We start from the raw sequence: 23,091 nt of genomic DNA on the forward strand, positions 1-23,091 counted from the left end.
ATACCGTGCAGTTCTCTGATACTGTACTGAATATATTAATATTTTGTTGCATGACTTAATTGACTGAGTGATAGGAGATACCCTGAATGCTTTAACAAAGTAATTAAGTTCCGTTTTCCGTTGTGCACTTTGTATATAATTGTGTTAATTAGATTTGCTTTAAGTCCTCAAATACAAATTTGATTGCAGTGTATGCGACTTGTTGCTCTTTGTAACCTGTCATGCTTAGTGATAGGCTTCTTTAATACTCAACATAATCAAAGTATTGTGTTCTGTGCTTATAGGGACCTGATCTTCATTTGGAGTAAGCTGCAGCTTAAATCTAACCCCTCAAAACAAGTATTTGTTGACCAGTGCTACCAACTTTTAAGGATTGCTACAAATGTCAGAGTAATTTTCCCTTTCATGAAAGTCATTAAGGATGAAGTAAGTTCAGTTTTTTGTTTACATCTTTACTCTTTCCCTCCCTGCTTTGTGTTACAAGTAAACAGAAGTAATATAGATGTTTCTGTAGAACGGGAAGAACGGGCAGGGAAGGGCATAGAATGAAAAGCTCTGTCAGGTTCTCAAATGTGTCCACATCAATTTTGTCTTTGATCTATTGAGTGTTTTCATGACTTCTTTCTGACTCAATTGTGTCAAGTAAGTTTTTCTTCCTTTTTGACTGCAGAAAATTTGAGGAATGGCGTTCTATATAAACATTTGGGGAAAACTGCTTATAAATACATGGAATAAATGTGAAAGAAGGGTGGCGGCTGTTTTTTTCCCCCACTCTTTTTGTGTTTTTTTTTTTTTTTCTTTTAGCCAGGAAATAGGACTTCTATGTCATTGTATCTGCCTTTCACTCTTCTTGTTAAGTTCTGAATCCTTCCACAATTTCTCACCAAATGTGAAGTAATGCTTAAAATAGCAAAAATGAAGGAAGAGCTAAACTAAGATGAGAGAAAACATAGTTTTGCTTCAGAAAGATATGCTGTATTTCTTGCTTCACATGTTTTCTGCTCTTCATAAAGAACACCTGCAAAAAAAAAAAAAAAGAGAAAATGTAATGTGCCACCCTTTGTGCACAGGAGTGCCAGCTGATTCTAAACACGTTGCTTTTTAACATTCACTTGACTGAACAGAGCTTCTCTATTCTGTTCCTTAAACATTTGCATAAATGAATTATAAATTATTTTGTCAGGGTTAATGCTCTGCAATTCTGAATGCAGTGATTTGCTGTTGTTCAAGATTTTAATCATAGTGTGTGTGTTCTGAAATACTTCTAGTGACATGAATACCTTGACGTAGTAGTTTTAGGATGTTGCTTTTTTTTTTTTTTTAACAGCCAAGATATAAATGAATATATTTTAACACACATGTACATTTGGGCGGATAATAAGCTTTACTGAAACTCTTCTTACCAGTACACCATATGTTAGGTAGTATGTTTCTGACCATCCCTCGCAATTGTAAGCTTGAGGGGGACCCCCAGCCTTAAGTGCGGAAAGGGAATTCTGCACATTGGAAAGATATCTTGTCAATTCTGAAAATTCAGGCCTGTAAAATGCTCGAGTATGGGCTGTTACAGCTTTCTTAATGGCCACTGTTGAAAATCAAAGGCAGTATTTTACAGCTTACACTCTGCTGTTGATATTTGGGCACTGTTTATTCTAGTTCTCCCCCACACTCATAGAGCCATAGGTCAGACTTCTTTAGATTTGACTTTCAATCTGTAGACTTCAATAAGCCCACAAGGAAAATTACAGTGCTATATATAATTGTTTCCTTTCTGCAGGTCGGTGAGGATGGTCTTCAGATATGTGTTGAGATATGTGGATGTGCCCTACAGCTGGACCTCCGTGAAGATCCCACTATGAAAAGTCTTATTTACAAAGCAATTGCTCACTTTCTGCCGAATGATTTGGAGATCCTCAGAATTTGTGCGCTTTCGATCTTTTTTCTTGAGCGCACTTTGGAATCTTACTACACTGTTGAACATTTATATAAATGTGCAGATGAAGAATATAATGAATGCACTAGTTCTGTTCAAAACCGTGTACGTTTTGAATTGCTTCCTATTTTGAAAAAAGGTTTGTTTTTTGATCCTGAGTTTTGGAATTTCTTGATGATCAAGCAGAACTGTTTAGCATTACTGGAGGATAAAGCTTTTGCTGGCTTAAGTGAAGCTACACTGGAAAACTCTACTGCAAATGTAGAGAAGATAACAGAGTATAGGGCTATGAGTGAGGAACGTGTCTGTTCAACAGATGTAAACAATGGGGAGCTTGACCCTGAAGACCTCTCTGAAGCCCAGTCCAAAAGTAATGCCAAAAAGAACCATGAAGCTCTTGAAGCATCTAAAATGTTAGATAATACTGTACCAAGGCACCGCTGTGTGATATGCAACAAGGAATTCTTTGGTGATCACATTGTGAAACATGCACAAGCTCACCAGAAAAAGGGCAGTTTTTCCTGTGTACTTTGCAACAGAAAATTCAGGCAAAAAGGACTTATGCTAAAGCACTTAAGGAATCATGTCAGAAAGATAGAAAGGCAACATCTTGCTGCAGTTCTTGAGGCCAGTAAGCAGGCTCCGGTTTGTAATGAACTAGAACGTTTTGATGTTTGTCCCTCTCTTGAAAATGGGACTTCTGTTGGTTCTAAAGAGGATGAACGAGAGATTGCAGTAGTTCCAAGTGCAGACATAGGACAGGAGAAGGCTGAACAGGTATTCAATGCAGTGGAAAACCATCTAAGTGACCAGGATGATGTTACTGAAAATAGTAGTTGTGACAGCTGCTTTAATAATGCTCCTGATGCTTTAAGTACAGAAAGCTTGCCTGAAGATGATGAGAACTCCAGTAAAGAGTCACCTATTTTGCATAAAGTGAATGGAGCTTTCTCTCCTCAAAAATATTATGATGCTATGGATCAAGAAGGAAGCTTGAAGTGCCCTGCTAATGGTTGTGCTAGAGTGTTTAAAAAGATCCGATTTCTCAATAAACATGCAAGAAAAGCTCATCCAACTGATTTGAAGGTTCAGCAGCATATAATGAAATGGAATAAAGGAAAATGTCGGTTCTGTCAGAGAAAATTTGCTGATTCCCAACATTTTATAGACCACCTGAAGAGACATGTGTATCCAAACGTTTACTTTTGTTTACACTTCAATTGTAATCAGAGATTTAAGCTGTCGACTGAGCTAGCAGAGCATACAAAAAGTCATAATGTTTTTAAAGCTCAGTGCAATTTTGCAGAGTGCTGTGAGCTATTTGAGGAGCTCCCTTTGCTGTATGAACATGAGGCTCAGCATTACTTAAGTAAAACATCAGAATGTTCAGAAGATGCCAGTGAAAAGGATTCTTCAGATGACCCTTCAGAACTTGGTAGTTGCCACGATGACGATGAATCTGTTAATGAAAATGAAACTGTAGATCTACCAATTCCAACTTGGAAGTCAAGGAAGGATTCTACAGAACCAAAGACGTATATTCAAAGTATTGAGAAGAAAGCAAATAATGTAATGCAGAATGGAAATGAAAGTTCATCTGAGGGCACTGCAACGGTTTTGATAGACCAAAAGACACCTGTATTACAGCCAAATTCTGAAAACTGTAGTGTTAGTGACCAACTAGTCAATGGGCACAGTGACCCAAATCAAGCACCATCAAAGTCATCAGAAACACCTTTGGACAGAGTGGCAGATGAAACAAGGACAGAGAATGGGTCGGTGTTATCAGTTCTACAGAATTCTCACGATATGCCACAGAATAATGCTGCTGCCTCACAACTACCTTCTAAACCAAATCAGACAACAGAAAACACTTCATATGGTGTCATCTTAACAAAACCGTATGTTAGACCCTTGCCTCCAAGTTATCTTGATGAACGATACATTAGCATGCCAAAACGTAGAAAAATGTTGACTGATAAAGTAGATGCTCATTCAGAACAAGATAAATGTTGTAGTAAAACAACAGAAAGATTTAGATGTGGCAACTGCTTGACCATCTACTGTAATTCAGAAGCACTTGAGGCTCATCTTGCACAAAAGAAATGTCAGACGCTCTTTGGATTCGACTCAGATGATGAAAGTAAGTCTTACAGTTCTTCTGGGTCTGTTTGTGTGGAGGCAAATACCAAACAGATAGTGGTTCTTGTAAACAGGCTGTCTGATGGACCAGGAATGACACATACCACTTGTAAGCAACTGTAGTATGACAGAATTTAAAGAGAGGAAGGTCACTCACATCAACAGTGACCTGAACTTTGAAACATAATATTGCATAAATAGGAAGTTCAAATTACAAGTGTTGTCTGCAATAAAAAGAGGTGATGAAAATTGGTAGGCATCTTTTATGGAAAAGATTTATTATAAAACAGAGAAGAGAATTTCAGTCTGTCTTTTTTTTTGCAGGTTTGAAGCCAGATGGGTAGGAAAATGTGAGCAATGTTCCAAATGGAGCAATTATTTACACTGATAACGAAATGAGGATTAACCTATCTATTCTATTTTGCAGGTGCCTGAGATTCAACGTTGTGGGAAAATGTATCAAATGAGCAGTGGTGTAAGAAAACACTACATGAAGAAGCAGGAGTTTGTTTCCCAGTTGGCCTTAAATCATAAAGCATTCTCAAATTACTAGAGAAAACATGACCTTGATAAAGACAAAGCACATTTTCTAGGCAGAACTCACAGAGGAATTATGGGCGCTCTGCAGCTTTTGAATCCAGAAAGGTTACTACAAAATCCCCAAAGTACCAGTTATCCAAAAAGCCACATCCATTCCAAATACGTGATTGAAGCTTAGCAGCACTGTCTTTCTAGCACAAAGGTCTAAGGAAAACACTGCATACAGCTGGACAGGCAGAGAAAGCAGAGGCATTAATTGCCTTATAGAAATAAAAACAGCTGGTTCTGTAAGCTGCTTTAGTTATGAAATATGGTTAGAAGCTCTTCATCCACTCAGCTTTGAAGTCGTTCAAGAATGTGTCACTTTATGATGAAGTGTATAAGAAGTGTACAGAGGAACTAAATGTTCTTTTTTCAGAGTTTGAGTATGTGATTCCATTATCTGCTAAAAGGTGTGGAGCTTATTTAATAAACTAGTACTTGGAATCCAAAAAGAGTAATGCAGAAAGAAATTAAGATGGATGGAAAGCTCTAACAGCAAAAAGAAAACCCAACTCTTGAACTACAGAGCGCATAAGCAAAAGTGTATTGGTGTGATATTAAGTTTTGCAAAGCGGAAATCAAATGCATGCAGGAGAAGGGCCTTTACAAGTCTGTGGTTAAAATACATGTAGGTTGTCCCATAAAACATCTGTTTTACATACAGGAAGGCCAATACAAACAGTAAATGCACATGTTTGAATATTAACAGAAGCAGAATGAAACAAATGCAGAGTGTGCAGAGGGGTAGACGTGCACTGCAGAGGAGAGTTTAATTGATTTTATGCAAATACAGGGATCTTTCAGTTGTTGATAGGACTGAAGAGAACTTGAAAAGTTTTCCTGTTTTTTTTTTTTTTTTTTTTTTTAATGTTATTTCTTTATTTTTTTAAAAAAGAAATAATGACAGATGAAGCCAAGGGTTGTGTGTCAAGTTAGGAAAAAGAGCAGGAAGAGCTTATTTCACACATGTGGTATTACCTAATGGTGGTAGGTCACAACTCAATATTGTAATAAATTACCTGCTGTCTAAAGAAAGGGAGAAAATGTGCATCAACTCAGCCTCAAGATACAGTACAAACGTATCTAGCAACATCTCTTGAGGAGATAGTCTTTCCTAGAAGTTAGTGAAGGAACTAAGTTAATGTTAAGCACTTTATCCAGCAACTGACTGTTCATAAAAACAATCACAAAGTTTGTGATGGTGAGAATTTTGAGTCTTTCACCTGTCTAGATCCCAAAGAAAGATGGGATGTTTGGAAGCATAAGATAAACTGGATGATCTTTATGTTCCATTCCAAATCAGTTTATTTCATTCTATGAAACCAAAAAGATGCTGTTACAGTTTTTGATCTCCAGAGGTGTGGCAAACATGCACATTGTCTAATTAATGTGTTAATTTATCCTCTAGTAACTGTTTTACAATATCTTGCCATAAAAGTTATCTTTAAAGTCAAATTCTGTGTTGTTAGCTGGAAGTATTTGTGTGATTATACTCACAGAAGGTCCATTGATGAAAAATGGTGTGTATGAATGAAATCAGCACAGAAATGTAGGACAGGAAAGGCCAACTGTTCCTGCTCAGCCAGTTTGCTTCCTGAATAGCTCATCACAGCATCTGTATCACTTAGTAAGATGATCAGCTTGCTTAAATTGAGATGCATACAAATTAATGAGTAAAAAAAAAAAGTGAGGTAAATGAAAGATTTGTTCATTGTAGTAATGGCTCACACTTGCAATCTTAAGGGTTTCACTGTAAAATCTGTTAAATAGTTCTGGAACTGAATAGTTCAGTAATGCCTCTGCTAATAATCCTCTGTGAAGTTGCAGATATTTGCATTAATTCTGCTTCCTTTTTCCTTCCTGAAAGGTAAAAAGAACACAATCAGTTTTGGGGTTGTTTTTTTGGTAATTCTACTGGTTTGGCTTTGTTTTTTTTTTTTTTTTTTTTTTTTTTTTTTTTTTTTTTGCCTTTCCTTTATTTGTATTAACATGAAAGGGTATAAAATTATGATCACAGCTGTGTACATTACATTGATATCAATGGCTGGCCCACTTTGAGAGATCTTTATGACATTTGAGGCACCAAAGAATTTTTTTTGCATTTGCAGAAAAGTGGTTTAAATGTGTCACTCATATATATTGCATACACACAGTCTATATGAATATTTACATATATAAATACATTTAAAAACTTCAAACACGAGGGACTGTTATCAGCAAAATGCACTTTCACATTTTTATTTTTTTGCTTCAAGCTACAACTACAAGTAATTTTTAAGGACCCAGTTAGCATCTTGAATGTTCCCAGACTCCCCTTTCTTTGCTTAACATCTTGTTAAATTTGCTGAAGTGTATTTGGGGGGGGAAAAAAAGATGATTTTAAACTATTTGCAGTTTTTAAAATCTGGGAACTCAATCAGTAGATGTGACAAATGTTTGTGTAAAGTCCTTGAAGTGTACTTTTAATCTTTGGTGCTTTTTACATTTTCCTGGAGCTCCGTATGTTTGCATATGCTTTAAAAACATGACTGAAACTTGTATTTTTTTCTTTTGGTTTAAAGTGTGTAGATAAATGCATCTATGTACGTGCATAAACTGTGACCATAATTTTTTGTACCTGTATTAAACTTATTTTTGTTCAAAGATGCTTTTCTTGGACACCACCATTTGTTTATACCACGTGTTAAGAATATTCACATGGGAGAACTGGAAGACTGAATTCTTACATAGGTGAGCATTAGCTATCACCTAATGCCTATCAGAAATATCTTAAATTGACTTAAAGTGGCAAGTGGGTGGTGAATTTTTTGTTCTTAAGTAATGATTTTACTTCAGAAGACACTGTATTTGCTTCAGACTGTTCTCTAATACCTGTTGGTATTCCCAGATAGTTGCAGTATTCAGTTATGAGCAAAAAGGTCTTCTAATGTGTGTGGGATTCTACATGCTTCTTTAGGATTCTTTAGTATGTTGAGTATTATCCTATACTAAGCCTGCAACTTTTAGGACTGAAAAAGGTTCTGAGTCTAGAATTGAAAGGTTTAGTCCCAGACATTAAACGTGTAATGGGAAATAATTCATCAGGATGTATTGCTTTGAGTCAGTAAATGCAGGAGTACATGTGTAATGTCAGCATGGACACTTAGGAAAATTGCCTCAAGTTACACATGAACGTAGGAGCATTACTGGATCAAAGTTTGTGCATTTTATTGCTGATAACCAGGTTTTAATAACGTAGCTTCAATTTGGATTTAAACTTTCACTGTAAGAAATACAATAACCTGATGGCAGTTCACTGTAAAGGTCATGTAAGCTCTAATTCTCAGAGAGTTGCCACTTAGTGGGCACCTTTCACAAAAGGTATAATTATTGAAAGTGGTCGTATCTGTGGGGGAAAGGTCACTGGTACTTTGGTTATTTAGCCATATTCATTGAAACTATATAAATTGTATAGTTTGGATAATTTATAATATTAAACTCGGTGATTTTTTAATATCACACTGAAGGTTCAGCTGTACTCATTTCTTTTATTGTTTAACACCAGTGGTATGGACAGAAGACTCAAAGGGGGCGGTAGTGTTACTATTTTCTTAATTTATTTGGTACTGTATAACACCTTTCTGATTAAATGCAGCATATGCATTTGGGGACTCTGTTAATTTGTAAAAGCTGTTACAGGTTCAGCAAGAAAGGAAATTTGTGCTTCCTTGTTGAATGTTAAATTATTTTACTTTGCATTTTATATGAGAGTACAAATTAAAAACTGAGCCATCAAACTGCAATAAATCAACAGTAGTGTTTCATTTTAAGAACTTTTTTGTACTGTACATAGATTTGTTCAATAAAACGTTGTCTTTGTTGTTGATAGCAAGCGATCTTGTCTTTTGGGGATCTGCTCTGTGAATACCACTGCAATGTCTGGTCGAGCAGCGAAAGCTTCGAGTTCACTCTGAACGTTATTAGGCACGAGCCCCACTGCGAATACGCAAGCCGCTTGCTAAATTCATTGCCGGCGGCTGGCCGAGGAGCCTGAGCTCTGCTTGTGAGCAGGGGCGGAACCTAAGTGCCGGCCGCTGTTTCCGCCCGGTTTCGGTGGCCCAACGGACGCTGCTCCGCAGGGGGACTGCGTGGAGCCCCGTACGGGAAGTCGATGTCGCTAGGGCGCGCCGTCGCTAGAGCTTCGGCCGGGGAGCGGCTTCAGCTCGGCGGCCGGGCCGGACGATGGCATCGCTGGGGCTGAGCGAGCGGGAGCAAGCCGGCTGCCGCGACATACTGGAGTTGCTCGAGACCGAGGAGCTGATGGCGCTGACGGACACCGTCACGAACCGTCTGATACATCCGGAGAACCGCCAAGGTGTGCGGATTCCCCTGCGGCGGGCAGCCTTCCTGCCCTCTCGCTCCCATCCCGGGGAGCGGGGAAACGGGCGCCTGGCCCCGTGCCTGAGCGCGGCGGTGGGGGTTGCGGTCCGTGTGCCCGCGCGTTCGCTTTGGCCTCTGGCCGGCGGCAGCACCCGACGCAGCGGCGGAGGCGGAACGGGCCCGGGCCGGCAGAACGCTTGGAGCGCCTCGGGGGCTGCGTCCGTGCCTGCAGGTTTTCTCCAGCCTTCTTCTTTTTTTTAATTATTATTGTTTTTTAGTTAGTGATTTCAGATAAAAGAGGCGGTCATTCAGTTCTCCAGCTGTGCTCCATTTCGTGTTTGAACGTAGCGTTTGTTGATATATAAATTGCTGAGAATCCAGTCTCGGTTTGGGTGAGAACTGGCTGCCAGCAACGACTGTAAAAATACATTTCATCTTGAGTTCCTAATTCTGCTGCAGAACCTTCCAGCTGAGCGTTTGAATGCTGCATTTTGGTGCACTGTCATTGTATTACTATGCATGATGCTTTCTTATGTGCGTGAGCTTCCTAATATAGCATGAAGCAGCAAGCCCTAAGCACTCTGCCACATTAGAACCAAATCAACCTATTTTGAAGTTGTGGGAAGCTGTGACTCTGGGATTGTGGGTGAAATGCGTTGTGAACAGGAACCCTTGCCCTTCTAAGGCACCTGGAGTTGAACAGCTCAACCTGAAAAATTTTGGTAGTTTCATTTGGAAGAGAAAGATGCATTGTTTTCATCAAACCAAAATAATACATGGCTCCAAATGGTTAGCAGGGATTACAAGGTTGGTAGGTCTTCAGTAAAACCAGTGCTGGTTTTTGTACACGTTCCCCAAGGCTTTTGGTATCCTTTTGTAACGTGACTTGTATCTAGTTACTTCGGATTTCAGCTTACAAACTTATAGCAGTTTGTGTCTCACTTAGCGTTAGGATATGTTGGGAGGTACCAATCAAGAGCTTAAGAAACAGCAGAGGTTTGCGTTTTAATTGCGAGTGTTACAACTGTTCACCTCCATTTCTTCACTTTGCAGAGGCCATTCAGGCCATCTTGGTTTACAGCCAAAGTGCAGAAGAACTTTTGAAACGAAGAAAAGTATATCGAGAAATAATTTTTAAGTATTTATCAGTACAAGGAATTGCAGTGCCACCTTCCTCCGAGAAACATCAACTCATTGCCTGTGTAAGGCAGTATTGGGGCGGGAAGCTCACATCATGTGTCTCAGAGTCAGGGGACAGAACAACACGTGCAGAGGTGAGTGCTACTTTCTGAAAGACCTCAGGATACAGAACAAAAAAAAACAATGCTGTAATGCAGGTCCAAAGTGAGGCTTTTTGCCTCACATGTATTGGAGAAGGTGCTGAATTTCTTTTTTTTCTTTGCTTTTTTGCTCTAATTAAACAATTTAATGTGCCTGTGCCACTGTATCGCTTGCCGAGGATAGTATGAGTGCATTTGAACTCTAATGTGTGGGTTCTTCATAGAATATAGAATCATAGAATGGCCTGGATTGAAAAGGATCACAATGACCATCTGGTTTCAACTCCTCTGCTGTGTGCAGGATCACCAACCGCCAGACCAGGCTGCCCAGAGCCACATCCAGCCTGGCCTTGAATGCCTCCAGGGGTGGGGCATCCACAGCCTCCTTGGGCAACCTGTTCCAGTGCGTCACCACCCTCCGTGTGAAAAACTTCCTCCTAATATCTAACCTAAACCTCCCCTGTCTCAGTTTAAAACCATTCCTGCTTTTCCTATTGATATCCACCCTCGTAAACAGCTGTTGCCCCTCCTGTTTATATGCTCCCTGCAAGTATTCTTCATGCTTTTAAGTTGAACTGCAAGTTAAAAACAGGGGATGTTGACAGACAATTCTGTAGATTTGAGGATAACTCAAAGCAGTGTTAGTGGTGTAGAAACTCTGCACAGTCCCTTGCCAATTTTTAATGTGATAGATGTTCTCAGAAGTTTTACTGTGGGCTGGGGATTTTCAGTCTTCTGCCAGCCATGGCAAGGATTAGCATTTGTAAGGGCTTGTTAGAAAGGGCTCTAGATATGTTACTAGAGGCAGAGGCAGTGCGATCAAAACAGCATTGTCAGTAAGCAGTGCTTCTTCTTAGGTCTTGCAGTTAATGGAGTATAGAGTGCATTTTTGAGAATTTTGTGTCACTGAAATGTAAAGTTTGCAGCAGTGCCAGTTCTATGCCATTTTGCCTTCAATTTTAGTAACACTCAAGTTAATTTGAAGTTCATGTTACCACATTTGCCAACTCTCTGTTGAGCAATGAAATTTCATGGTTTTATTATTCCTGGATCTTTACCATGCAGTTTTCAATAGCCTTGCTCTCTCAAGTACTTTATGTCAGTGACATAATGAGCAACAGCCCCACCAGCTGGACTGTTGGAGCTCTGTAGCTGTTGATAATTCAATGCAGGGAGCTTTCCTCTGGGGTTAGCTGATTAAAATGAAGATTTAGCTGAGAATTGCTTTTAAAACAGTGTTTGATGTGCGTGTTTGGAAAGCAAATTTTGCTTCTGCAAGAACGCTTCCAATTATTCACCTATGGCAAAGTTTTGTCATTGAAGATAGGTAAATGAATTTCTCCAAAGCACTTGAAAATATTCATGAAGAAAGAGATGTTCAAGCATTTTACTTATTGTATACATATAATAGAATCATAGAAAGGCTTAGGTTGGAATGGATCTGAAACATCTTTCTTTGCCTTTTTTTTTCCCCTTAATCCTTTTGGTCCTCGTTGTGCTGAAGATGTGAGTAGCAGAAACTTACGTAACAGAATTAGAAGTGAAGTTACAGTTTCTTGTTTGACAGTTACAGGATTTCTATATAGAAGCCTCCAAACCTTTCGTACTTAATTCTAGGAACAGACTGATTGACAAACCCTACAAAACAACTTTACATTTAGTTCCTTTTCACCTTACACTTGGAGAGTGTGTGTCTCTACATTAGGAAATTTGAATGATTTTTCTTAAGTAAAAAATGTTGTCTGTTGTAAAAGAGAGAAGAGAGTAAGTGAACTGCATATGAGTAGGAATTAAACAGACTCTTGGAACCGTACTTGAACATCCAGTTGTTGTCTTTCCTTTAGAAAGAACTGTGTTTATAACCAACTTAAAACTTAAATATTTAATTGGTTACCAACCTGTTGCCTATCTGCTCGCTTCATTTTTACTTTTCTGCCTGTACTTGAAGACATAAGAAAGAAGGACTGCAAAGAATGGTTTTTTTATGTAAGCCTAGCCCATAATGGTGTTAAAAAAATACACTACTTACTGACAGAACTCTTGGAGTGGTTTTCTGCCCTCTTCTGGTTGGATTCCTAATTGATACTCAGGTTTGCTACTTGCTGAGAGTTTTTTCTTCAAAATTTTACACCCATTGCTTGACTGTCACTTTCAGCAACTCAGCATTAAACTCAGATATTATTATGAAGTATTTTTTTATCCTTATGTCTTAGATGAATTTTAGGAGTGTTGTATTCTGTAAAACAAGGTAAAGGATAGCACACAGCTTGTTCATGATCCTTGGGGAACTGGAGGAAGGTGTATTTTGAGTAGCTTCATACATTCTTTCACTAGTCTGTTCTTCCCTGAGGCTTCTAAGCAAGTCTTGAACTTTTACAGGTTATTCATTGAAGGGTTTGCTGTCTGCTGGCAATGTTTAAAGCACTACTTTAAAATACTTTCTTAACAGACTCAGTGTCAAACAAAGAATTTTATTACACTTTGAGGGAAGAATTTTATGTCAGACTGAATGGAGTTGCCTTAATTCCCAGAGCAGGTATATTGTTTGGAAGTCCCTGCAGCCCTCCTGTACTGTTTAAGTGATCCATTTTACTGTTAGAAAAGTAAATGAGATTCACAAAGACTTTTGCATTTGTTTGTTTGTTTGTTTTTGTTTGCTTTGAAGAGCAGCCATGAAGAGCAGAAAATAAGCCATGGTTTTCTTTCATTTGTTTTTTTTTTTCTATTAGAAACATACTGAAGACTACAAACATGACTTAGAAAGTGACCAAACACATTTTGGATGATTTTGGCAGTCTCAGTACCACGCAAAGCTAAATTCAGGCATGTGATCTGGTGCTGAGAAAGTTCTGGAGCACATTAATTCTTTGAATTAATAAGGAAGAACCTGAATTGTTCATGTGTTTTGTTGGTAAACTCTGTTGGCTGTGCTAAAGCACAAGTATTGCTGCTGGCCGCAAATCAGAAGTATTTTGTCAGCTCCACGTAGTAGGATGTGCATTTTCAAAAGGTGACTTCTCCATAAGTATTTGTTCTTGTCAGTTGTCTGAAGGTGCAGAAAGCTCCACAATTCGCAAGCTTGAAAGGCAGGAAGAAACAAGAGCTTCAAGAGGTTAAAAAATTTCTCTGTCCTTTTTTTTGCTATCATAGCATCACAGAATGGCCTGGGTTGGAAGGGATGTCAAGGATCATGAAGCTTCATGATCTGCATGAACGCCTTCACCACATGCAGGGCCACCAACCTCCCCATGTAATACTAGGCCAGGCTCCCAGGGCCCCATCCAACCTGGCCTTGAACACCTCCAGGGATGGGGCATCCACAGCCTCTCTAGGCAGCCTGTTCCAGCACCTTGCACCTCCTGGTAGAGACAGGATTTCCCTCTTGGATTATAAATCGCAGACTTGCAGAACTACATTTCAAAGAGCCTACTCTGATTCTCTATCTGATAGATGATTACTATCTTAAGAATTAATTTTCTTTGTTGTTTTCTTCAGCTACTCTGTCTCAGAGACTTGAAGATTTATAATGTTTAAAGTAAGAATTTAAATGACTTTGAACTGTTCAGACTGGTAAACTCGCGTGGTAATACTAAATAGCACTAAGAAAATATTATTCTTAATTGCAGAGTCATGAAAAGAGGCAGAAGCCACAGGATGATGTTCGTAATCTAGGAGGAGAATTCTGCCAATGGTTCTTTGAACTCCTGAATTCTCAGCATCCTCTGGGAGTAAAATCTGAAGAAACATGGGGACCACAGCATTTCTGGGAGAATGCCAAAATGAAGTTCTGTTACAACACAGTAGAAAAAAATGTGGAAGAATATGATGGTGCAGAAATGGTGAGCCTTCGTCTGCTCTCATTGGTTAAAGAAGAATATCTTCTATTCAACCCTAACTTGACTGCTGATGGACTGAAATGTGCCATGTCTCGACATGGGTTAGTATTGGTAGCAGTGGCTGGCACAGTACATAGAAGCAATGTCTGTTTGGGTATCTTTGAACAAATTTTTGGACTCATTAGGTGTCCAATTAGAGGGAATACCTGGAAAATAAAAATTGTGGATCTTAAAATAGTTGGACAGAATGCTCTGGAGCCTGGAATGCAGATTGAAAAACCCGCCATCAAATATGAGTCAAATCAGCTGCAGGAGTGGTACGATGGGAAAGAACTGGCAGTGCTCGAACCTCACAAATATGAAGCAACGCTTTCAAAATTGGGTAACTGACTTACAGTGCTTAGTTGAAGATTGAAATGATTGCAGCAATGTGATTTTGTCTCTTTCTTGAGTCAGATTTGCTTGATGACAAATGGAAGTACAGAGTCTGAAGTATTCATACAGGTGATGGTTGGGGTACCATTTGGACAGCTAACAAACGTTTAAACATATTACTGTAGACTTTGTAACTATAGTTGGGAATGGAGTTACTTACAGAACGCGGGTACGTTTGATTATGGGAAGTTTTATGTCAAGTTGGATGACCTTGAGATCACAAGCTGGGAGTTGCTTCTTTTCAGGAAACCATTTTAAAGTCCTGTCTGAGATAAGAGGACGTCCTTCCCTCTGCCGTTTTGAAACTGGGACTGGTGAATGTCTGAATGGTCTTTTAAAAGTCCCAAGAAAACCATCTGCTGATTTGGGAATTTTTGGAGGGAACGGGCAGAATGAAGCAAATGGAGATGCTGCCTATTCATTCTGAATGTGATTTCTTTCCCAGCCTGTAGTAGTAGCTCACTGGGACAATGCAGAGGTTAGCACTGTTGAAATTTATATCCTTTATTTTCTTTCGCTTTACAGTTCCACCGTTGAGATGGTTTCCCAGGCATCTGTGTCTAGCACTGCCTCTCTTGGATCAAATGGTTGATTTTATGACTTACAGACTTAGTGTCTGAAGCAAATGCTTTGATAATTATTTTGTATATACTTGCAACAGAGTTTCTAATATAATAATTGTAATTTTTATATGTTTTCTCAAAATTGGAATTTCTGTCTATCCTAGCTCCTTTATTATATTGTCCAGACAATGGGAATTTACAACAAGTGGTGATATAAAATAAATAAAGGATCTAAATACTACTGAAATTATTGCCATTGTAGAGTTTGACTGCTTTTTACAATTTTTTTTTTCTTTTCCTTTTCCTTAAGTGATTAATGGTGAAAGTAGATAAAACTTCTAGCATCTTATTTGGCTTATTTAGGAGTTTTGTTTTTATTTCATAGCTTCACCAGTACAAGTAGTGAAAATGGAAATGTTCCATGTAGCCTGAGAACACTTCTCATGTTTTTGATGTGTTTGTCAGAGAAGACAAGTGGTGAAATTCTGGGTGGATGAGGGGAAGCAGGAAGATTCAGGTATGGGATATACCAAGAAATACCCAGAACTGATTTTTACAGTCTGAATCTAAAATTGTTTTTAACACCAACATACAAACAAGAAATTGGAAATGATTTATTTTCTAAGCAAAAGTTCAAATACTGTGTTGGAACGTTCTTCCCCAATAAACAGCTGGAGTATGACTTACTCAGCTACTAATTTATAATAAATAAACATCAACTTAAAATTAAAATTCAGAAGAAATGGTTTCCTCGTGTTGAGAATTGCGTTCTTTGCAATATGAGGACAGAAGCCAACCCAGAGGCCTAAATGGGCACTTCTTCAACATTCAGTACACAGATCTGTACTACAACAACATGTTTGGTCTTTTGCAGAATTGTAGTTTCTAGCTGGCCCAGTAACTGTAGTCAGTATGTTAAATATGAACATGATAAGGGTGTAGTGTTCATCACTGCTTTAAGTAGATTTGGTGTGAGCTGTCCCCTTCTGCTCAGGTAAGTGTCCTCGCTTCCTTCTTCTGTCAGCATTACTGATAGTGCTTCCTCTGAACAAGAGGCAGTAAGAACTGGTCCCAGCTAAAACTAGCATCCTCAGTGACTCTTCTGGCTGATCAGCTGTGTGACACGGCTGGCCACACCAGTGCCCACAGGAAAGGAACAGAGGATTTCCTTTTTTGCACAGGAAACAGTACAGTGTCTGCTCTTTGTAGTCTCACCACCTGAGTATCTGGTAGGCACTGACACTTGGGCAGTGTTAAGTAATTGTGGCTTTGCAGTTGTTAACTGTGACTTTTCATCCTATGATAACACCTTTTTTTTTTTTTTTTTCTCCCAAGCCTGTTTTTGCTCTTACAGAAGCATACTGTATCCCTTCTAAATGCACTTTGCCTTACTTGGAAAAAGGATACCAGGATGGTTCAGGCTTTCCATTTGGGAAGGAGACACAACTGTATGTAGTATTCAATGTGGAGGTCTAAAATCACATACTGAACTGTTCTATCAGTCTTCAGGCATCACACGCTGCAATGTTTTTTAGCTTGTGACTGATTTCTTGATCTTTTAAATCTGAACTGAAGCAGACACTTCAGACTGTTATGCATGAAAAACTGGAGAGATGACCTCTGTAAGGCAGTCAAGCTCTGTAAAGAGAAATAGGAAACTTTCAGAAAACTAAATAAAAATGCTAAGTTAAATATTTGTGTTATTTCTCCCACAGCTTAACATTAACACAAACTGCTGTAAACAATTTTCTCCAGATAAATTTAATTTTAAACTGTCAGGCTCTTGTTTTGAGTCTCATTCTCCAACCCAGAACATGTGATCATCCCACCTTCTGTATAATGCTGATGTCATTACAGAGAAGTTGACAATTGTAACACTGTTAAGAGTAGGGACTGTATATCCACTAAAAGGTGAGAGGTAAATTCATTTAGTCTGCCCATCAGTAAAGACTGATAGAATGCAGGTAATTAAAGCTATTTATATGGGCCTGTGACTGGGAAGGCTGGAGGAAAAGAGTCGAGCAGCTGTGATGACAGCAGGTTTTGGAGTGCCTTGTTAATGGAGAAAGGGAAAACATTAAAGAGCAGGATTGTATTTACACTGACAGAACTTCTGCTAGTGTTAAACTCCTCAGTTTGAGTTTCAGCTCATGACTGATGTGAATTTCAGACTCTGCAAAGTTTAATAGCATGTATGTTACACAAGTAAATTTGGAATGCACAGTAATGCCAGTTAATTGCAAGGATCCTCTTTTTCAAGCTCATTCACAGCTGCTAGTACTAGAAAGGACCTCTTACAACTGTTGGGTTAATAAACAGTGCTGTAATCCTTGCCCTATCTCCAGGAAATCCATAGGCTTGATTCAGTTGGGCTTTTTGCAGCAGATATAATAGCATTTTGGTGACATCTGGTGGCAGATTCATTGTTTGCCTGTAGTTAGTACTTGAAATCTGTGCAGCGGTGCAGGCACAGCCACTTAAGGCTTGCTGTAGTGAGAGGAGAGGAGAGGAGAGGAACTCCTCTGAACAGTGCCTGTTTTGTCCCTATGTGTTTTGGTGTTTTAGATGCCGAGCTGGGACTCGGTTGCCTTGACCAAAGAGAAGGCCTGAAGGCAATCGTTGGCCCTTGATAAAAGGCAGATGTTTTGAAGTATTCAGCTCATCAGCCATGTCAAGTTGTGATACTCAGGAAACCTGTTGTTCTAGAGCTGGGGAGGGAAATGTTACAGTGATAACACTTCCTGGCAATAAGATTTCAGCTGACTTAACATGCATTTTTTTTCACATCTGTTACACTGTTTTTTTTGTTGTTGTTGTTTGTTTTGTTTTGTTTTATTTTTTTAGAATGTCTTCCTCGAGTGCCTGGGATCTTGCAGGCAGCACAGCTGCTGCTTCTTAATATTGCCTGTGACTGCAAATCTTAATCACCTCTTGGAGCCAAGGGAAGGAAGATCACTCTCATTCAGAGGTAGTCTGTGAAGATCTTGTATTTGTGAAGAGGTTATGGTTCAAGCTGTATTGGCTTCAGTTGTAAAACTGAAGTAAAAAGCACCTAGAAATTCACTGTCATTAGTTGTTAAAGCAGCCATAGCTGTTTTTCATGTAGGCAGTTATTGAACAAGCCAGGCAGGTTTATGGAGTTGCTAGAGAAAGGGAGATTGGAACACAGCCTGAAGACAGATTCCTCTTCTGTATTTTGTCTGGATGGACTCAGCTCTGGGAGAGGCAGGCATCTGGTGCAAAGAGCAAGAGACATGTAACTCGTGCACACCCGCCAGTTCTCTGCGCTGTGAGAGCTTACTTGCAGGGGGAATAGCATCATGGTGCATGTGCAGCAGTAAATCACTCATTTTAAAACCTGTAAAAGCCAAAGCTTCTCATCTAGATTAGGTTTTGGTGCTTTGCCAGTTTTCATAAGAAACTAGCAAGAGAAAGGAAACAGCATTTTTTAGTACCTTGACTGCAATTTAACAAAACAAAAGAAAGGCTCATCTCTTATCTCAGAGCTTTCTCCCTAGTGAGCTTATGAACCCCACCACATGCCCGAAGGATTGCCTAAGAACCTCAAAAAGAAAAGCAGTTACGATGTTTAAAAATGGGCAGGAGCAACCTTCATGTGAGAAATGAGTGAGTAGACTTGTATTTCTTAACCAGGAGAGGTCATCAGTCTCGTGTTTTTCCTCTTCCTTTAATATGTCTTCTACACTTTTCCCACCTACTTTCTTTACCTCTCATTCTTAGTCAGATCGCAGTGCCTCAGCTGTCTTGACAGGCATTTTGGTCTTTAGGTATTTTGCCCAGAGAGGTGGTGGATGTTCCATCCCTGGAAGCGTTCAAGACCAGTTTGGATGGGGCCCTAGGCAGCCTGGTCTAGTGTCTGATCAGGAGGTTGGTGGCCCTGCCTGTGGCAGAATAGTTGGAACTTGATGATCCTTCAGGTCCCTTCCAACCCAAGCCATTCTGTGATTCTATGATGATTCTGTGATTCTATGATGATTCTGTGATTGTGACTAGTTTGAAAAGATGCTGAGGATGCTTTCAACTACTTGAATGAGAGGGGAGGTTAGGGAAGAAGCTCCTGTAACAATAGATCATTGGCCTACTTATAACAGCCATATTTGCAGCTCTTTCTTCTCTCAAGTTATTCCTCAAAGATGTGGCCAAAGGATGTGGCCAGGTCAATCTCTGACAAGGAAACTTTCTGTGACCGTGCAGATCCCACCACAATGCAAATCTGTTCTTCGTGTCACTAGCAAGGCACCAAGAAATCCTTCTGTGAGATGCCAGTTGTAACTAAGAAGCAGTGAACACATGATGGAATTGTTTCAGTTTGCATTGGAAATATGTAAAAAATATTTCAAGCTTGCGTTCAAGCATCCTGGCTAACTCTAAGTGAGCAATTAAAATTACCATATTGTAATTCCAAGATAGATCATGTATTTGAACTTAGTGAATTGCAGAAGCTCACAAGCATATAGAAAAATGTTTTTGCATTTTGTCTTGAGAGCTATCATGGATAATTTGTACCTAGAAGGTTATTTTAGATACCCTCCATTTTCCCACAATCATCTAGATAATGTGGATGAGATTTGCATTTACATTTCTGCCATTTCTCACAGTTGCTATTCTAAAGCAAACCATTTATAGCACTTAGTACTTCTACTGTAGGAAGCATTTTAGTTCAGGTCAGGAGAGTGCTTTAGAAGAAAATATCATGACTGCAGCCACACACGCAATCAGCAAGTTTTTGTTCTCATTACAAGGCATGCTTGAAGCATGTACTCCACTTCCCTTTTGCATGAAACCAAAGTAGAGGCAAGCTCCAGCACTGCACCTGAGGTGTGCTGCTCTGTGTGAAGCATTCAGTCCACAGGACCAGCATGGAGTTAGCTGGCAGCAAGCCCCCATATATGAGTACTTTGTACGCTGCTGGCGTCTCAGCAACAGCTGTTTCATGCTCCTGTTGCACAGCACTGTTTGCTAATGTAAACACAGCTTAACGGTGTTGAAAATGGTATTATAGCCTTCTTAGGACTAAATTAAATTAGTTTCCAACAGAATACATTTTTAAAATGTGCATGTATGTATATTTAACAAGTCTTTCTCTCACTTTATAATGTTCTCTCACTAGAATTGCATTTCATGTGCAGTAATGGTCAGTTCTTCTTTAAAAGCAATAAGCGTAAGATATCATGTCAGTTCTTGTTCATCTATTCCTTTCTCTCAGTTCATTAGTATTATTTATTGCATGGCCAGATTTTGGGTATTAATGAATTCTTCTCAAAGTTTGCATTTTTTATTGAAATAAATTGATCCTTTAATATCTCTTCAGCAATTATGGGTTTAGATGTAGTTACATAGTACTCTAGCTCTAACAAGATTAGTGGTGAGAAAATCCCATTCTGAAGATTAGTGTGATGTATTGAGCTGAACTTTAGGATTTTACTCTGGTGTTTTCATTGTGGAAGTTTATTAAAAGAAAACACTTTGTCTTCAATAACTTGTTAGATGACATGTATCTGAAAAAGCTTAGATGAATAGCCCTTTTTTTTTTTTTTCTTCTGAAATTAGAAACTGCAAATGCTAGAAATGCTTTAAATGCTCATCTGTGGCACACACTGTAGCTGGGACAGACTGATAGAGACCAAACTGCAAGGTCTATAAGTTCTCTTTACTTCCATTGCAAAGGTAGATAGATCTTCATCAGCCCCAGTTTCAGCAAGGATCATGCAATGTGCACACCCTTTATCTCGCAGCTGGGGGGGGCAATGGAGACTGATATAACTTGTTTTCACCTTGGGCACTGACTACGTGGCATATAGGAACAGGTTGAAACACTGCAAACTGGCTTTTTCAGTCAGCAGCTGATGCTATGTAGTTCTGTTAGAATTGCACCTCCGTAAAAGATTGACAAGCAATGGAAGAAAAGCTGGGAGTCTTCCAAGGTGAGGACAAATGTGAGTTAGCATTGTGTTTTGTGGACTGCTTCAATTTGAGGAATTTGTAGATAGCTGAATATACTACCAGCTAATGCAAAGTTCAGATCACTTATTTGGATGTTGAGAAGAAAGAAAACAAACAAAAAGCAGGTAAAGGACTCCCTTTCCTCCTCTCCCTTCCTTAGGGTCAAGTTCAGTCAAACACCATTTCTGTCCCCTTCCTACTTTCTGCACCCCCTGATTTGGCTGTCTGTCTGTGGGTCATGGTCCCTCAGCTGTGCCCTCTTTGGGCTCCTCCTTCTGAGCATGTATCCAATGGTGTCCACAATGATGCCTCCTACAGCATCTCCCAGGATGCAGCCCTGGCAATTTCCACTCTTTTAAGTACACGTGACCTGGGGTGCAGTAGGGGGTGCCTTGGCTGCCTGCAGACCTTACCCTACGTGACAACTGGTGTTGGTGCTGCTGAGCCTGAGACACAAGCTGGTAGATATGTAGAAAGTTTGTGCAGCACAAGTTTCCTTAGCTTTCTTGGTATGTGCCGAATCCTGTTAATGCGTATCTTGAAATGCAGAGAAACACACTGATTTCCTGTGTCCTGAACAGCAGGAGCAGTGTGCTCTTTTGGAGGTTTAATCAATAACTATGCTGTGCTGCAGTCGCATACAGATGGTATGGTCACCTGGGTAGTGTTCTGGGTCAGCTGTGTGTTGTATGCATTTGTGCACAGAATGCCCAAAATCAGTGCTGTATTTTAGAAAGCAAATCTCATGTCCTTTCACCTCATGAACCACTCTATGGAAGGCCAGAGAGAATCAGAGTGCTTGCATTTTCCTGCCTACTTACACTAAGTAAAGCATTACAAATTAGGAGAAGGCTTAAAAACATGTGGCTCAAAAGAAAATTACCTGTACTGCCATAGTCTTCTTGCTCTCACCCTTTCACTGGCATACTGGGTGCATTTCCAAGTTTTCTGTGCATAGGGTATATATTTTTTGTTCAACGCCTGAGAAAGCTTTCACTACAAAAGAAGGATGGATTAATCCTTGTGCCTGGAAATCCTGAGCTTTCTGCCTCACTTATGGACCTTTCTGCTCCCAGTGTCACCGTAAGCCAGTGATACATTCCTTGACAGAATTTTAACACCTCCAGTGTGTCCCATGCCCAGTGTTTAGGCATGTCTGAAGAAAATTTCTGCCTCTCTGATCCGACTTTGTGATCCCTGTGAAGGAAGCACAGCTCTGCATCTCCTGCTGATGTGCATAGGGCAGCACCAGGAGCATGGAATTTCCTTTGTTGCACCACGGACTAGTTCATTTCAGCAAGAAAATGCCTTGGATATCTGTCCTGGATGTATCTGGGGAAAAAAAATAATAATTCCTCTCACCTGTAAGGAGTGTTCTTTTGTATGAATGGCAGTAGCTGTTCAAGTCACCTGCTGCTCCTAAGTCTTCAATTTCTATTTTTAATCTGGCAAATCCTAACTAGGTTAGGTTGACTTGCCAGGTACAGAGGTGAGCACTGTAGGTACTGCTGTCTGCACAGAGCTGCTCTCTGCAGTGTTTCAGTTTTTGAACAAAAGTAAAATTAGACCAGAAAGGTACAGCTTCAGATTCCAGAAAGTAAAGGGCTGCTGGGTTGAACTTTGCTTTTTTTTTTTTTTCAGGGTGTAGTTTGATCTCTACATGTAGAAGTTATCAGATGAACTGTGTGCCCCCTAATGTATGGTATCTAATATATTTTAATTTCAAATTCTCATTTTCTTGAGGTCGTTCTTTTATTTAGGTCTACATGCAGCTTGCTGTTCTGTTTGTCTTTTGTTTTCTTATGGACTTGCTTGCTGTCTACTTTTCCATCCCCAATCTTTTGCACTCCATGGAATATCTCAGCTGCTGAGTGCACACAGGGCAATATCCTCAACGAACTATGCAAGCTCACTAGGGGATCATTTACTTTTTATTCCCAGAGATATATTGCACAACCTGAGGTGAACAGAATAGGAAATAAGTTGGCTTTCACATA

General features: G+C 39.5%; 2 protein-coding genes across 4 annotated transcripts in view; both read left to right on the forward strand.

Moving 5' to 3' along the window:
• The window catches only part of ZNF654 (zinc finger protein 654), a 39,075-nt gene extending 30,551 nt beyond the window's left edge, over positions 1 to 8,524 (forward strand). For all 3 annotated transcript variants that reach the window (XM_052705404.1, XM_052705414.1, XM_052705413.1), the window contains 3 exons: positions 285 to 426; positions 1,778 to 4,076; positions 4,503 to 8,524. In XM_052705404.1, the coding sequence (XP_052561364.1) occupies positions 285 to 426; positions 1,778 to 4,076; positions 4,503 to 4,510 (2,449 nt within the window). In that variant the 3' untranslated portion in view covers positions 4,511 to 8,524. The remainder of the gene's footprint in view (positions 1 to 284; positions 427 to 1,777; positions 4,077 to 4,502) is intronic.
• A 308-nt stretch (positions 8,525 to 8,832) lies between these two features.
• Positions 8,833 to 15,377, forward strand: CUNH3orf38 (chromosome unknown C3orf38 homolog). Its single transcript, XM_052705502.1, has 3 exons — positions 8,833 to 9,011; positions 10,070 to 10,290; positions 13,923 to 15,377. Exons 1-3 carry the CDS (start codon positions 8,879 to 8,881, stop codon positions 14,520 to 14,522), a joined length of 954 nt encoding a protein of 317 aa, XP_052561462.1. The 5' UTR covers positions 8,833 to 8,878; the 3' UTR covers positions 14,523 to 15,377.
• The last annotated feature ends 7,714 nt before the right edge of the window (positions 15,378 to 23,091 follow it).

The sequence above is a fragment of the Tympanuchus pallidicinctus genome, unplaced genomic scaffold, assembly GCF_026119805.1.
Source record: "Tympanuchus pallidicinctus isolate F22 unplaced genomic scaffold, pur_lepc_1.0 scaffold10, whole genome shotgun sequence".
NCBI classification, from domain to species: domain Eukaryota; kingdom Metazoa; phylum Chordata; class Aves; order Galliformes; family Phasianidae; genus Tympanuchus; species Tympanuchus pallidicinctus.

What these genes read in the sequence shown, in the direction of transcription:
- CUNH3orf38 (XM_052705502.1), top strand. Translation starts at nt 8,879, where the DNA reads ATGGCATCGCTGGGGCTGAGCGAGCGGGAGCAAGCCGGCTGCCGCGAC. An exon ending in ACATCCGGAGAACCGCCAAG is followed by an intron (nt 9,012 to 10,069) that starts GTGTGCGGATTC and finishes TTCACTTTGCAG; the next exon opens with AGGCCATTCAGGCCATCTTG. An exon ending in ACAGAACAACACGTGCAGAG is followed by an intron (nt 10,291 to 13,922) that starts GTGAGTGCTACT and finishes TCTTAATTGCAG; the next exon opens with AGTCATGAAAAGAGGCAGAA.